This window comes from Cyprinodon variegatus, unplaced genomic scaffold (genome assembly GCF_000732505.1).
Source record: "Cyprinodon variegatus isolate N-32 unplaced genomic scaffold, C_variegatus-1.0 Scaffold1039, whole genome shotgun sequence".
NCBI classification, from domain to species: Eukaryota; Metazoa; Chordata; class Actinopteri; order Cyprinodontiformes; family Cyprinodontidae; genus Cyprinodon; species Cyprinodon variegatus.
The window spans coordinates 19,054-35,318 of NW_015151492.1; the positions used below are offsets into that span (position 1 = coordinate 19,054).

At 46.9% G+C, this 16,265-nt stretch overlaps 2 protein-coding genes across 4 annotated transcripts in view; both read right to left on the bottom strand.

Annotated features, from left to right (window-relative positions):
- Positions 1-6: 6 nt before the first annotated feature.
- On the bottom strand, positions 7-3,882 carry LOC107100976 (E3 ubiquitin-protein ligase ZNRF2-like). Its single transcript, XM_015399691.1, has 5 exons — positions 3,654-3,882; positions 2,021-2,155; positions 1,557-1,662; positions 1,387-1,460; positions 7-988 (listed from the first exon to the last, which is right to left on the bottom strand). Exons 1-4 carry the CDS (start codon positions 3,880-3,882, stop codon positions 1,403-1,405), a joined length of 528 nt encoding a protein of 175 aa, XP_015255177.1. The 3' UTR covers positions 7-988; positions 1,387-1,402.
- A 3,973-nt stretch (positions 3,883-7,855) lies between these two features.
- Positions 7,856-16,265, bottom strand: part of LOC107100975 (tyrosine-protein phosphatase non-receptor type 7-like) — a 33,351-nt gene continuing 24,941 nt past the window's right edge. For 2 of the 3 annotated variants that reach the window (XM_015399689.1, XM_015399688.1), the window contains exons 6-11: positions 15,810-15,947; positions 15,544-15,735; positions 12,467-12,663; positions 10,455-10,568; positions 9,422-9,506; positions 7,856-8,175 (exon numbers count right to left, since the gene is read on the bottom strand). In XM_015399689.1, coding sequence (XP_015255175.1) covers positions 8,080-8,175; positions 9,422-9,506; positions 10,455-10,568; positions 12,467-12,663; positions 15,544-15,735; positions 15,810-15,947 — 822 coding nt within the window. In that variant the 3' untranslated portion in view covers positions 7,856-8,079. The remainder of the gene's footprint in view (positions 8,176-9,421; positions 9,507-10,454; positions 10,569-12,466; positions 12,664-15,543; positions 15,736-15,809; positions 15,948-16,265) is intronic. The other variant, XM_015399687.1, reaches the window with a different exon arrangement.

Here is a 16,265-nt window from a genome sequence, read left to right on the forward strand (position 1 = left end):
TTAGTAACTTAACCAAGTTACTAACTTAAATAACTTTAACTCTGATTCTAGTGGCCAAAGTCACAGAGAACCTGGCTCTGATTGGACGGACAGTCTGAAGTATGGCGCTGTAGGCGTCATGCTGTGGGAACGGATCAAACTCTCACATTCCAGGAATCAAGGATGAGTTTTAGTCTATTGAGAAGAAACAAGGTGACCAGAACCACTGCGGCAGAGTGACCGACCCGTTCTGGATCCAGTAGAATCAAACAGTGGGTTCTGGAACAGAACGGCGCAGTGGGGGACCTGGTCAAGGATGTGGTCTCAGAGGAAGCGGCAGCTCTGGGCTGGACTGCCTGTCCTCGGCCGAGCAGGAGGTCCACAGGAAGCAGAACCTCTGGTGAATCTTTAGGCATGGTGTGAAGGAAAGCTGAAGGTTCTGTTGGACCTGTGGACTCTTTGTAAAAGTTCTTCTGAGGATCAACAGAACAGGTAGAGAGGTTCTGTTCCTGGACTGAAGAACTTTATGCTTTAGTCCTGCTGGGCTGGGAAATGGACCTGGAGAACCGGGCTCCATGGGGATGAGGTGCATGGTAGTCAGTATTCACAGTGGATCGGCGCCGCCGGGCCCGGAGCTGCCCATGCAGACGGCTCGTCTCTGGCTCGGTTCTGCTTTAATGGCAGCTGTGGTGAAAGCTCCTCCAGCTCCAACCTTTTCCTTCCTGCTTCCCATCACGGCACTGGGAGAAATCGGTGCCGACCGAGGAGCGGTGAGGTCCCACAGCATCAGAACCCTCCCAGAACCGCCCTCCCTATCCCAATGGACCGTCAGGTGAGGAGCAGGTAGGTCCGTTCCCCTGGAGACTGAAAGGCTGGTATCCCTGAAGTTCCTCCAAAGAGGTTTGGCACGCGGTGGTTCTACAACATGGGGGGGTTCACAGTGTTCACAGGGTCCAACGGGCCTCTGGATCCCGCCTCCGTTCTGTAGAACCTTCTCAGAGTCGGTAACCTGTGAGGGAAAGAAGCACAGAAGCAGACCGTTCAGGTCCGATACCACAGCAGGTACCGCCATAAGAACCTTTCCCCCAGAAGGTCTACTAGCCCACCCGGACCGTCCCACAGTGGGTCAGAACCTGACTGAGTGGGTCAGGGATCAGGTGGTCCAGTCAGGAAGCTCAAACTCAGAGGTCCAATGAGGAACCGGTCCCTGAGCAGGTCCAGGGTCCGGTCAGGATTCAGTCACAGCAGGAACGGGTTGGATCAGAACCAGGTCATGTCTGTGATCAGGATCCGGTTCTACTGGACCTCCTCCTGGTTCCTGGACCTCACAGGGAGACGGTCACTGAGAGGAGACCTGTGGGGGAAGCGGGTCTCCATCAGGAAGGTGGTGTTTGGGACGGAGGTTACCGCTGTGAGGGAAGCTTTAGTCTGACGGATGCTCCGGGCAGGATCTGTTCACCTCGAACCACGCATCGATGCACCTGCAGCAGAACCACAGAACACGCCATCAGAACCTCCGCTAGATCTGAGCGCTCCACGGGGGAGCAAAGGTGGAGGCGGAGCTTCTGGAACCCCACCCTTTATGGTAGATGCAGAGGCAGGGAAGGCGGGCGATGGTGTCCCCCTGCTGCAGGTCCTCCAGGCAGATGGCACATTCCCCCACGTCCTTAGAGAGGACGTCCTCTGGAGGACATCACAGCAGAGCAGAGACATGAGGACAGAGCGGGACGGAGGGGGGACAGGAGGAGAGAGAGGGGGAGAGAGGGGGAGACAGGATGAGGAGACAGAGGAGAGAGGGGGAGACAGGAAAGGGATTAGGTCGTCTCATATAATATCTATATTATTCTATATTCTATTTGCTGTTGTGATTAGAATGGGTGATTTTTTTCTGAAAACAGGAACAACTAAAATACATCCCTGGTTTCCATGGAAACCTATAAACTAAATGACTGCATTTTAGGGAAAGAAAACAGATTTAACTTAAATTGGTTGGGCTTACAGCAGCCAATCAGAAGCAGTAAAGCTTGAATGAGCTTCTTACCGTTATAAGTGAGGCGAGGTTTGGTCAGACACAGCACCAGGTGCAGATCCATCTCCTCTGAGGACACGTTCTTGGAGCAGACTGGGCACCTGATGCCTGACGAGCACAGAGAAGAAGAAAGGATGGAGAAGGAACCGCATCACTTTAGCTCGCAGTGACATTCAGCCGACCAGCGTTAGCAACGAGCATGGCCGCCAGATGTTCACCAACTCTGCTAGTCGGTGGGATGATGTAAACATGGCGGACAGGGATTTAGCAAGCGACTTGCAGTTCTGTTTTAGCTTTAAAAGCTGAACTACGCTATTGACGTCCCTCTGTTCCTGAAATCAGTTTGGACACGTTGGACCATAAACCATGACAGGACTTTTGGACATTGAGAACCGATGTTTGGAGCAGAGGGGCCAGTTTTGCCCCCCAGTGCTGCTCTCTTCTCAAAGCAACCCTTCCCAGTTCCCCCTGTCTGACCCCTGATGGCGTTTGAGGACTAAAACACAGGATCTCCTTCTCTTTCCATGATGCTGGTTCACATTGGAAGAGGGAGCCATCATGGAAAGGTCCATGAAGGACAGGCCGGCAGCACAGGGAACAGTCATGTGTCCAACCTGAACCTCCCAGATGGTGACAGTGGAACCAGTTTAACCACAGAGGAAATGAGAGCGCACAGATCCTCCTGCAGCAGGAAGGTTTCACTTCTTCACTTTAGGTCCGCTCTAACGCCATCATGGACTGTGTGGCGCCCATCAGGATACCTGAACATGAACGGCGTTTCCAGCCTGACGCTCACCCGTCTGACTGCCCACAGTTTATTACCCACAGTCCTTTGCTCTGCTCTGCTGCAGCTCCTGAATCAGCACATCCTCAGCCTCATTCTATTAAACAGGATTTATGAATTACTGCTGCATTGATCGGTTGGCTGATCATCAGCGCTGCATAGCTGAACGTCTACGCACTGCAGCTTCAGGAGCTGCTCAACGCCAAACGAAGCGCCGCGATTCTCCACAGCTGGCCTTTAGATAGACCGGTCCAAACATGGCCGACCCGGATGTCATCTGACAACTATCAGCTAACTGCTGCAGTTGGGAGCAGGAAGAGCTCCTGGTTTATAAAGCCAACTAGAACTATAGAAATAAACTGAATAGAATTAGAAGCAAACCACTAAATGGGTTCATGGAATGATGCTGATTCTCCCAGCAAAGCTTCGCCGCCTCCTGACCCACATGTCTATTATAGATCTATATCTAAGCTTCCTTTCTCTTCTAGAATTCTAGAGAAAATAGTTGCTTAACTAGTAAATAACCACTGCTCTACTTTTAGTATTACTTTCTTTTTCAGTTATCCTTATTTTGGTCCATTGAATATTAATTTCCATTATATTTCCAAATGAAACATCCAGAGAAGTGCTGCCTCCTGTCATGGGGAGTTTTGAATAGAATCTACAGCCTCCTAGAAGGTCTGAATTGTTTAGCTGTTTTTTTTTAATAAAGTTTCATTATAAATATGATAAATNAAATTGATTCTGTTCCTGTTTAACACGTCACACTGGGGGAGCTGTTGACCTCCCCAAGATGGCGCCACCAATCACGTCAGCGACCATAGGAGAAAGCGATCGATGCGGGGTCTGCTGTGGCGGTACCGATGGATCCAGAACCGGAACCACCGTAGTCTGGATCCACGGTGGTTTCGGTTCCCGGAGCCCCGGCCTCCTGCCCCCCGCAGCGGCCGCAGCCTCCGCCACTCACCGCTATGACGTTAACGAAGGTGGTCTTCCCGGAGTACTGCAGCCCCACCAGGGTCAGCTCCATCTCCTCCTTCCAGAACAGAGCCTTGAACCAGTCCAGCAGTTTGTTGATCAGCGCGATCATGTCTGCGCTGCGTCCGCTCCAGCTGCTCTGCTGCTCGGTTAGCTGCTAACTGACTGCCCGGCCCGAACCTCCGCGCTCTGCCGCTGAGGGCCAACAGACCGAACCAGGCCGAACCAGACGGAACCAGCGATCCACGCCGCCTCTCGGCCGCAGCAGGCTCGGTTCTTCGGCTCCTCTCAAACCCTCACAGGGTCTTTTTCCTGCTGCTTCTGAGCTGCGCTGTTCGCTGCTAGCGCCGCCAAGACGGAAACAATTCACCCTGTCACTTCCGGCGGAGTCCTTCACAATAAAAGCTCCTGGAACCATAAATCAGGCCGAACTGAGTTTTAAACACGATTCTCACACCAGAACGCGGGCGCGTGAACGACTAGATCAATCCGTTAGATAATAATTAGGATTTTTATTCACACAATAATCACTATTTTGCCTGTTTTTATGCTTTCAAATTAAAGGTAAATAAATCTTGGAGAGCACTTCCGGCTTGGGTGGGGTTGGTGAAGAAGGCAAAGGAGAGCAGAGCAAAGAGGAGGCAGCTCCAGCAAAAACACAGGAGGACCTTTCAAACACTGCCCTCTGTTGGTTCAGGCTCACCCCACATAGATCTGCTGATCTAGTTTAACATCAGTGACTGTTAGCAGCAGCTAATTAGATAACCCACCTCAGGTACCATCAGGTATGGAAGCCCAGAGCGGTCATGTCCCTACCATACTTTTTCACGGTGGTTTTGTCGAGAAACTGAGTTAATTTTCTCATTATCTAAAGATAAGGAAGCTGTTTTCTCGTGATAACGAGATGATTGGTGTGAAGTTATTACACCCTTCAACACCACAACAGCAGGTCAGGATTTATAAGTCATGGCAGCCTATGTATATATATATATATATATATATATATATATATATATATATATATATATATGTATAATGATTGTGTGTTTAACTTTGAGGTTATGAGACGACGTTGCTGGTTTGATCATTTGCTTCTGATTCATCAGCATTTAGACCAAAACCTCCAGGTGTTTTCTGATCAGCTCCGGTGTTACGCCTGGTTTATGCTCAGAAACCAGGTCGTCTGCGTGTGCCGCAGTTAACGCAGATATGCCCCGCCCCCTTCCGCAGACACTCTGCTGCACCTCTCCAATATTGTAGGTGAGCGCAGACAGGAGGCCTCTGATTGGTCAGTTCTCCATCTGCTCTACTCTGTGCATATTTCCTGTTTGGTAACTAATGGCAGAAACTCTGGCTGTAGCTCCGCCCACAGCGCCTGGCACACTTCGGACTCTATCCCAGACACCGTCAAACCGACACACGGACGCCCCCAATCCTAGCTAGTTCCTGATTGGCCCTCTGCCGTTGTGGCGTGGAATAACATAGAGCAGACCACGCTTCAATATAAATCAACAGTATCTGCATCATACCTGCGACAAGCGAACAGTGACACCCTGCTGAGGGAGGATAACCAGCCCTGGTGTTACACCTGTAACAGGTATAAGATGCATTAACCCCCAACATGAGTCCAGATTATTGAGTTTCATTAAAACAGTCAGATTTTTCCTGTGCTTGTATCTATGTGCATCGGTGTGTGTGTGTGTGTGTGTGTGTGTGTGTGTGTGCCCAAAATAATAATAATTTAGATCTACCGTGCCACGGTAACCGAGGCTGGTCATGTGATCAACACAACGTGCCCCCCCTCACCCTGCCTCACTGCGCTGCTGCAGAATCTCTACGATTCCTGATTTCAGACAAAGTCAGCAGCTGATCCGGTAACTGGGTTCTGCAGCGGCGTTAGTTTGTGCTCAGTGTATTGCTGCAAGATGAGTAAACTGACCAAGGAAAGTGAGCAATGAGCAACCTCTAGCTGTCCATTCGCACACGCCGACCTCTCAGAAGTTATAGCTGCTCGTTAGCGGCGCAAAAAGTGGCTGTTCTTTGTAGAACGGCGGCCTGACCGAACTGCATTTATATTACAGTCGTTGCTTCCCTGCTGCTAGCTGGTTGACCGCACATGCAAAGCGTTATAAGGAAGAAGTACGTCAGGTTTTACTGTCTGTCTGTCATTACAGAGATATGATGTGTTTTCTTACTGTCGAGCTGATTTGTCCTATTTTATTTCCCTAAAACTGTTCATTATGCATATTCACATCATTTATGACCGTTGCAGTATAAACAAACGATAATGGTAGAATCTGAGTATTGATTTTCTAAATATCTCATTTATTTACACAAAAATCAAAGAGGCCCATAGATGCTAATAAGCACACAGATCATATAGCTTTGATGTCATCCCCAAAATCAGTCAGCAAACTAAATAAAAGCATTTAAATAATAAAATATAAAATATTTGAAAAAGTGAATATTTATTCAATGAATGTTTCAATGATATATTACTCTATATCATTTTATTAAGTTTTACTTTATAGCACTAGAAATAATAAAGGGCAAATTATTAATGGGTTTAATTTGTGGTGCATTTATGAAAATGTATGAAAGTTTGTGTTTGATGTGATCAGAATGTAGTTTAAGGATCATGTTTCATTTAGCAGAGACGCCTCATAAGGGGAGGAGCTAAAGACCAAAACAAAGGAGCCGAGTGCGTCGGTGAAAGGCAGTGGATCACTCACCAAAGAGCACAAGAAGTCACAAGAAGCCAAGTGTGTCATATTTGATAAATGAGTTTTGGAGACTTCTGCATCATTGTGATGTTTTTTGTTCTGAATAAAACATCCAGACATGTAGTGAACAGAAGACAAGTAAAAGGTGATGCAGAAATGCCTAATTATCAAATAAATGAGCTAATTTAATTTGTTTCACAAAGTTAATTGACATTCTAATTTTGAAAAATGTGAATTTTCTGTTAATTATTTCATGTTTCAGGCTTTAAAGGGTTAAAAGCACAACTCAGGCAGAGTGGTTTGGAACCATCACTGGCGTTTTCCAGCAGTGCGGCAGGTCAGTCACAGTGAGCGTTAAGGTTCAAAGGTCACCTGTGGAGTACCGCAGGGATCAGTGCTAGGACCAAACCCTAGGAACCACTAGTAAACCTGCAGATTGAGAGCGAAGTGCTCTGTTAGGAACATCAGGAACAATCAGATCTCTGATATCAGATGGAGCTTGGCCATTTAAGGCTTTATATGTGAGAAGGAGGATTTTAAATTCTATTCTGGATTTAACAGGAAGCCAATGAAGAGAAGCCAGGATAGGAGAGATATGATCTCTCTTTTTCATTTTCATCAGAACTCTGGCTGCAGCATTTTGGATCAGCTGAAGGCTTTTAACTACAGTTTGTGGACTTCCTGATAGTAAAGAATTACAATAGTCCAGCCTTGAAGTAACAAATGCATGGACTAGTTCCTCAGCATCACCCCTGGACAGGAGATTGCTCATTTCTGCAATATTCCTCAGATGAAAGAAGGAAATTCTAGAAACCTCTTTGATCTGGGATTTAAATGACAGGTCCTGATCAAAAATAACACCAAGATTTTTTACTTTATTATCTGAAATCAGTTTAATCCCATCCAAATGAAGTGACTGACTAATCAGCTTCTTTTTCAGAGACTCTGGTCCAAAGACTATAACTTCTGTTTTGTCTGCATTCAGAAGCAGAAAGTTAAGAGTCATCCAGGTTTTTCTGTCTTCAGACATGCCTGTAATCTATGTAATGGGTTAGCTTCATCTGGATTATAGACAGATATAGCTGGGTATCATCAGCATAACAGTGGAAATTAATCCCATGCTGTCTAATAACTCTACCGATTGGGAGCATGTATAAAGTAAAGAGAATTGGTCCTAGCACTGATCCCTGTGGTACTCCACAGGTAACCATGGCAACATGGGGAAGATCTATCATTAACATGAACAAACTGAAAGTCCTTCCTTCCTTCCTTCCTTCCTTCCTTCCTTCCTTCCTTCCTTCCTTCCTTCCTTCCTTCCTTCCAGGTGTGTTGTTAATAAATATTCAGCTGTTTTGAACAGTTTTTATTCATAGCAATCAAAGCACACAGATATTAACAGGAAGTTTCTTTAAAATCTACTAATCTGTATTTTTTTTCTGATAATTTCAGTCCAGGTTTAAATTCTTGGGATGATCCAAACATCCTGCTGGGGTGTTCTGTCTGGTCTAGCTCTCTACCAGTCCTTCCTGGAGGTTCTGCTGTTTTCTTTAAGTGCACATCTGGTAGAGCAACTTCTAGATTCTTTTTCAGTCGGTCTGTAGCTGAAGGGTCTGCATTCGCATGCTGACCTGGTCCTCAGGGCTCTGCTGGTTCGGTGGGACTGTGGTGGTCTGGTTCTGGTTCTGATGGAAAGAGCAAAGTTAAACATGCACTGGGCCACTGGAGGCAGTTTCTCAGGTCTGGGTTCAGGATCTAAAGCAGGTTGGTTCTGGTCCAGGAATGCCACTGTTGTTTATTCCTAGACTTTTTATGCGTTGATAGCAAATGAGAACCAGCTGATCTAATATGTCTCAGTTCTTTCAACTCTTCTGTTGCTCGATGGGTCGTCAAATAGGAGGAGCTTTTATCTGCTGCCTGTTATCTGTTCATCTCAGCATGAAGGACCTGGAATTTACTGAGCGAGTCACGGTGCTGTCATTAATGTGTACGGCAGGGGTCATCAACGGGCCCCCGGGCCCCAGGGGGCCCTCAAGGACCACATGTGGTGCCCTTGACGTCTTCTGAAAACAGAACAACTCACCAGTTTAACGTTTTATTTTATTCTGCTGCTCTTCTTTTTAATCATCCTTAGATCATTTCATCATATTTAGAGATTTTAAAATGACAATATTCAAAAGAAAATTAGAAATTAAAAGTTAACAATAAAAATGAGTTTAATATCGAGGGAGTTTAGGTGAACACTGACCCCTCTGGTTCACAGCTCAGTATTGGTAGCCCTGCTATGACTCAGTAGCCATGAAGCGACTATCAGCCTTAAAAAGGTCGGTGACTCCTGGTTTAGAGACAAACAAATGCTCTGCCGTTCCTAAATCCACCAGATCCTCCAGAGACGCTCCAGATTCAGGAAGTCTGGGAGCTACAGCTGGATGATGGTGGCTCCCCATCGTTCTTCTGTATGATCAGGACCCTAAACTGCTCTACTGCTTCATGGACCAATCACCTGGGCAACAGAGGTGAGGTGGGAATAAGCTCCAGAAGACTCTCCAGGGAGAACACCAGAGGTGGTGGTAGGTCTGGACCAGGTCTTGAGTTAAGGAAGGAAGAATTGGCAGTTCTTCTACAGATTAGATTAAAACTCTGTCAATATTTACTATTTTGATTGATAAAAAGTTTTCTCTTATTCTGAATTGTAGTTTATGGCTTCAGCTCCTAGATCAACATGGAAATTATTTGCTATATTCACGCTCCGTGTCAAGAGACCATTTTTCCTTCTTCCTGATTCAGAACCAACCTTCGACCCTTTCAGAATCCATAGATTCCATTCGCCACCAATATAAAACTGTCTGAACACCGGTCGTTACTGAAACGTGTCCTTAAAGGGTGTTCTGGGCTCAGCCCAGTCTGGCCCGGCGGTGTAGAGTTCTGTACCTGGTTCTGCTGCAGCTGGAGGCTGTACTGGGCTAGTGTGGAGTACAGGAACTGGTACTGCTCAGTGGTCTGGATCATCCCCCCCCTGCACCATACAGTGGAGATAAAACACCACATTAAAAACGTCATGATGTTTAACATATATGGTCTTAGGTTCTGTTCACATAATTTCTGGATAGCAAATAAATGAATTAATTAGAGAAAATCTGATGACGTCATAAATCCCATCAAGAAGTTCAAGTGGGCGGTTCACTGGAAGAGGAGAAGTATGGGTCTACGTAGCTGTAGGACATCGGGTCATGACTGCGTTTGCAGTGGAGTGGGTCGCATTCAGCAGGTCCGCTTCTCGGCTTCCTGCGTTGGCCCTCAGGCCAGCATTGTTCATATAGGGGTCGATCTCACAGGACTCTAATTTGACTTCATTGCTTTAAGTGTAACTGTTGATGACCTCCATTCATTTGATATTCTCTATGTGAGGCACTGGGACAGATGTGGGACCCTGAGTCCCCCAGGTCAGCCCACACACTCCCAGGATCCAAGGCCATCCAGTGGGAGCCCACCCTCCAGGACATAGAGTAAGATCTTTAACATCCTGAAACATTGCAGGAGGTACGGGAATGGGCCAAAAAATAAATCACCTCCTGATTGTTGGAACATCTGTACAATAGCTGGTGCTAACTACCACGGACCACCCCTGAAGTATCCCGATGCCGTGTGGAGTTATTGATCCTAAAAGGGAGCCGGAGTGCGCTCCCTTTTAGGCAGAACATCTTGGACCTGTGGTGAAATTACTTCAGATTGAACCCCATGAAACGCCGGTGGTCAGGTAGTAAGTCTGAATGGGTCACTATCGGCCCAGACTTTTCTTCACACGGTTCTAGACAGCAGCTCAGATGGAATTAAAGAGGAAACTGATGAGCACTGCACTCTGAGTGAACCTTTATTTTATTGTTTTGGTGGATTTGCTAAACAAACTTATGGAATGGGTTTCACTTATGCTAACCCTGCAGAACCTGGAACAGGAAATCCTCACCTGTCGAGTCGGAGCTGACAGACTGTCTCCAGGATGTCCACGTTTCCAGTTTCTCTAAGCTGCTGACAGCAGATACTGCTGGCTATGAAGCAGCCTGTCCTCCCGATACCTGCACTGTGGACACAACATGAGAGGAGGTCTGAGAGTTAGACAACTAAAACATAATTCACCTATGAGAGGCTTTGGGGTCTCCTTCTATCTGTAAAGATTTCAAGGATTTATCTTAAGACACAGGAACCAATCATGTCTCAGTACCAGACAGCTGCTAACAAGGAGCCTGAACACTCATTTAGTAAGTGGTGCTCTGATGAGCTCATGCTCTTCCACTTTATCCAAGATCGAGTCGTGAGGCAGAAGTCTCAGCAGAAATACCCAGACTTCCCTCTCCAGTGACTCCTGAGATGCATCCAGGCAAGCCGAGAGACATATTCCCTCTAGCGTGTCCTGGATCATCCCCTGGGCCTCCTACCAAGGGGACATGCCTGGAACGCCTCCTGAGGGAGGCATCCAGGAAGCCAGGATACTTGAACTCCTCTGCCTGAGAAAATAACTCTCCCTCAACCTGAAGGAAGCAAGCCACCCTTTTTCCAGTCCAAGACCTGAACTGTGGACTCAGACTAGAAGCAGCTGATTCTCATTCTGACCGGCTCTAAACCGGCTTTGAACCTCCCCAGTGCATGCTGTAGGTCTTGGCAGGAGGGAGCCAGAGCCACATCATCTGTAAAAAGCAGGGATGAGTTCTGCCGGTCCATAAGTTAGAACCCCTCTGGTTCTTGGTTGTACCTAGAAAATCTGTTAATTAAGGTTCTGAACAGATTTGCTGGCAGAGGGCAGCCCTGATGGAGCCCAACTGGGAAAGCAATACCGGCAATGCAGACCAAACCTCTACTTGTACAAAGACCGTATGGCCCCTAGTGAAGGGCCCATTATTAAAACTCCTGGGTACCCCATGATGCCGCATCACAAGGTACTCAGCCAAATGCCATCTCCAGGTCAACCAACTGTTCGGGCAACCAGTCCACATGTAATGGTCCACATTTTTCAGGGAGGGGACCATTCCTTCAGGTTTGAGGGAATGGTGTCAATTGTTTCAGCTGAAGGTAGGTTTGTAAAGTCATGGGAGTGAGTAAGGGATGAACATTAATGAGATCAGCGGGTTGTGTCTGTCTGTTCATGTGTGGAAGATCTCTTTCTTGTTGTGGGTAACTTTTACACCGCTCTACAGCTTTATCTGTCCTCTGGGCAGCGGTCAGCTTTTCAGAGGCAGCAGTTCTGTTCTGACAGGATGTTGGTTTTAGACAGACCGGTTCCACTGCTCAGTAGCCTGACCTCAAAAAAAAAAAAAAACTACTACAACAAAATTTGAAAACTTTCTGATGTGTAAGCGATAACACCAGGAAGATCTTTGTTCATTAACTTGGACTGAAAATCTGACTTTCTTTGTTTCACCTGGTAACAAATAGCACTCTTTGTAAGTAAAGTACAACTTGTAAAGAGAACCAGGTTCATTGGTGTCAGTGAACGGAGATGACTTGGCCTGGAGGAAAGCTGTCATAGTGGGTCATCTCTGATCTACATACTTGTTCTGTTTTTACTGCTCAAGAACAGCTATGATTGTCAAGAGCAGCTCATTCAACATGGATTCAAGACAGTATTTGAATTGTGGAACGGTACGAGTGGAAACGTGGTCAAGGTGAAAGAGATAAGGTCATCGAGGAGCCCTGAACCAAACCATGCTTGCAACAGTGTGGCTAAGCAGAAGAGGGTAGATAAGGTGACCTCAGAACATCCACTATTCTTATTGGACCTGCTAGGAAGGCTTCTTTGATCCAAAACAGAATGTTTGCTGAGTCTGAATGAGGCCTGTTCATATTTACACCACAAGGAAACTGCACCAGGAAGTGGAATAAGAACATGGGAGTCATTCAAATTCCTAGTCCAGTTGTTTGGTAGGATCTGTAGAATAAGTTCTAGAAAACAGGAGACTTTGGCAGTTTTTTTAAAACACCAACCTGCAGTGGACAATGATTGGTCCAGGACCAGGGATGGTGTTTGTGATTGGTGCAGGGCTGCTAGATGGTTCAAGGGACTTCTTGTATGTCTCCACCTCCTCCACGAGTTTCAGCAGAGAAACAATGCATTCTGGAATGTGGTGGTCGGGCCAGGAGCTGAACCAGTAGTGTCTGACAGGACGATGGTCAGAGTTCATCTGATGCACAAAGGAAACAGAATCAGAAGAAAAGAAAAAGACAGGTGGAGAACAACAGGGCTAAAATGTCCTCTCAGGATTGGAGGGCCGTCTCTGCATCAGCTGGTGGACGAATTCTGGACTTGTGTTCCAAGGGGATGGCTGGAGGGAGTGGGATACTGACTGAGCCTGCAGCTCTAGATTTACAGCTCTGTCTAGCTTCCAGCTCTCACCTACAGTCATAATATATGCATCAGGACCACAGCTGCCCTCATGATACCTGCTTGCTGCTTCAGGAGTCCCACAAGCCAGTCAGGCTCAATAAGACTCCTTCAGCTTGACAGCATCTCTTACTGCCAGTGTCCATCACCAGGTTCAGGGATTGCTGCCACGACAGCAACCTCAGACTCACTCAGACTCCATGTCTCCAGCCTCCCGAGGAATCTGAGAGAAGCTCTCCTGGAAGTAGGGTTGAACACGCCCCTGACCAGATGTTCCCAGCAGACCCTCACTGCTCGCTTGGGTCCTCACCTGAGTGGACAAAGTCAGCCATTGACCTGCAGTGTCCTGGTGGCCGGTGGAAATCCTTATGCTTGAACAGGGTGTTCATTATGAACAATCTGAGACTTGCACAGAAAACCAATAATGAAACACCATTCAAGTTCAGAGCTGGGGGGCGATCGCTTCTTAAAATCACACCGCTCCAGGCGTCATTGCCTTTTCCCACATGGGCTTTGATGTCCCCCAGGAAATGGTTGGACTCCCCAGGAGGAGCATTATTCTACACCCCCTACCCCGAGGAAAATAAAGGGCTGCTACTCTGTACAACTGTTAGGCCAATAGGCCAAAACAACAGTTAGAGACTTCCCCCCTACCCAAAGGTGAGGGGATGCGACTCTCTCATACCCTCAGGTAAACTCCAACATGAGACAACTGCGGTCCCCCCCCGCAGGCCGCTCCAGAGTAGAAGAGAGAATAGCATCTCTGAAGTAGCTGGGTTCCAGAGCCCAGCCAATGTGTGGAGGAGAGCCCAACTATTTGTAGCCAGTATCTTTGCACCACCAGGACAGCTCAGGCTCCTTCCCCCCAGCAGTGGATATTCCATGACCCTAGAGCCAGTTCAAGTGCCCGCAGATCCGGTTGCAGAGGTTTCGGTCTCAGATACCGCCCAATCCTCTCTGCACTGGTCCTGCATGGCCCAACCTGGCTGGGTCCCATGAGGAAGAACCTGACCACTAGGCTCTCGCTGACATGCAGCCACCTGGGGGGTCGCCAAGGCAAATATTTGGGCCTGGGAGGAGTTTGGAGAGGCAATGGAGAAAACTTTTGGCTGGCAAACCGTCCGGCGCCTCCGTAGTGGGAAGCAGCTCACACTGTTGTCATTAGAAATGGAGACATGATGGAGGGATGGCTACTTGTTTAGCATCTGACTAGGAATGTGTGCCGTAGAATGGACCTCCACTTTGCTTAAAAACATCAGAGCTCCAACTAGAGATTGCTCTGGTGAAGCCGAAATAATTGAAAGAGACTCCTGCATCGGTAGAATAGAATTAACTTTACTGTCTTTACATTGTCATAAGCGCAGAGCAACTAAATTAACTCTGCATTTAACTCATCCCTTTGGGGAGCAGTAGGCTGCCATTGTGCGGTGCTCAGGAAGCAGTGTGGGAATAAACACCTTGTTCCGGGACCCCATAGTGGCCGTCCGTAGGGGTGGGGCTCGAACTCAGAATCTCTGGGATCTGAGCACAATGCCCCAACTTCTAGGCCGCCCCTCCCCATACGTCCTAGGAGCAGCCATCCGAAGGATATTCTGGGTTAACCTCCTTCATGATCAACGTATCTCACCTGCCCTGACCCAAATGACTGACATTTCACACAGGCATTTTAACTCACATGAAAAGTTGAAATCTAAAGGTTTCAGTAGAGCAACTAGTTTTTAATCCTCTGTTATGATTCTACATAAAAGTCTCCCAGCAGAGTCAGAGTCTGCTGATAGAAAATCTGGAAATAAAATCAGATGATGGAAGAAAAGGGGAAGAAAGCTCAAACTAATCAGGACGTTTTTTTTCTCGGTTCAAAATGTTCCAACAAACTGAATAAAACACACAGAAAAAAAGGACAGTTCATGAAACCGAGAGGATATTTGATGAAAATAATCCATCAATAAAAAGAATAAGTGATTGTTGATAAGAAGAAGAGACAACTAGAGACAGGTTAAATGGAAAGGATTATGTCAGACTGAAGCACTGACCTAAAGGTGAGCCAATGGTGACATCTAGAGGCTGTTTGAAGAAATACAGACAACTAAAGGTCTCAGAACAGCTGAAATGTTCATAGAGAGGCAGATGAAAACATCGGATGACGGCAGAAACATTCAGCTTTTAAAAACTTTGATTCAGCTGATTAATATTCAGCTGTCTGGGATGAATATCCTGAAATACCAGGGTTTGAAACTGGAGCAAAACGTTGAAATATGGCTTTGACATTAGGGATCTTCAGGTGTTAAACCTTAAAACATGCAGGATCTGATGGTCATCAGTGAGAAATGAGGAAATAAAAGCTCTGGGAGGCTAAGAGGTTCACATAATTAGCCTAATGTGTTACGTTCTGTTGGCTCCAGACAGTCATTCTAGGTTCTAGCTCATTCTCTGTCCTCCATCTTAACGTTGCTTCAAAACAGTGAAAACCAGTATGGACTCTATAGCTAAAGAGGAAAGGTTGTCTGAATAGTGCTGGCAGCGAGGAAGGAGGGAGGAAGAGGAAGCAGGATGCCTGCTATCATAGTTCCTCTAGTATATAATATAGCATCCACCACATAGGACCTAAACTAGGAGCTAGGGATAGGAGCTAAGGATAGGAGCTAGCAGCTAGAGATTCCTAACTCAGTGATGGACTCACCTGGATCTCCATGTCTGTGATGGTGAAGCCGTCTTTTTCTTGGCAGTCTTTAACTCTCAGCAGGAACCTGCCGAATCGACTTGTCTCTCCCTCGTCTTCACCTTCCTCCCTCTGAATCTCCTGCTCCTGGCTCTCATCCACTTCCCTCACCTTTGCTCTTTCCTTCAGCCGGGGCCAGTACGGCTCACATTTCTGAGTAGAGAGTTCAATACTGACCAGAGATTCTCTGTGATCGGAGCAGGCAGCAGTTAGCAGCATTACGTTACCTCATTGTTCTCCTTCAGTTTGGTGACCATGACGATAATGTTGCTCCCTTCCTGCCAGACCATGTCCCAGAAGTCTCCGACGGTGTGCAGCATCGGCCCCTGGGTGGCTATAAAGGCCTTTGGAGCCCCCTTGTAGCCCTGCAGGTCATAAATGATCTCATCTTATGTCAGAGCTGGGGGGCCAGTTTCATTCAGGAAACACCTTTTAAAGTCACCTGTGAAGCTGCTGAGCCTCTGCAGAGGGCTCCTGTTTATCACTACCTATAGCATTACCATGTATTACAGCTGGTCCCAGTGGACGGGAGCCTGTGAGGGTCCACAGTCATGGCCAAAAGTTTTGAGAATGATTCAAATGTTAATATTTACAAAGTCTGCTGTTTCAGTTTTTATAAGAGAAATCTGCATAAACTCCAGAATGTTCTAAAGAGTGATCAGCGTAACAGCAATTAATTGCAA

Bases quoted from the DNA above. Each gene is read 5' to 3' on its own strand.
- LOC107100976 (XM_015399691.1), bottom strand. From the start codon at position 3,882: ATGATCGCGCTGATCAACAAACTGCTGGACTGGTTCAAGGCTCTGTTC. The intron at 2,156-3,653 runs GTACCGCCACAG...TAAAGTGATGCG, and splicing joins TTCCGGTTCTGGATCCATCG to GTTCCTTCTCCATCCTTTCT. The intron at 1,461-1,556 runs GTGGGGTTCCAG...GTTCTGCTGCAG, and splicing joins CTCTGCATCTACCATAAAGG to GTGCATCGATGCGTGGTTCG.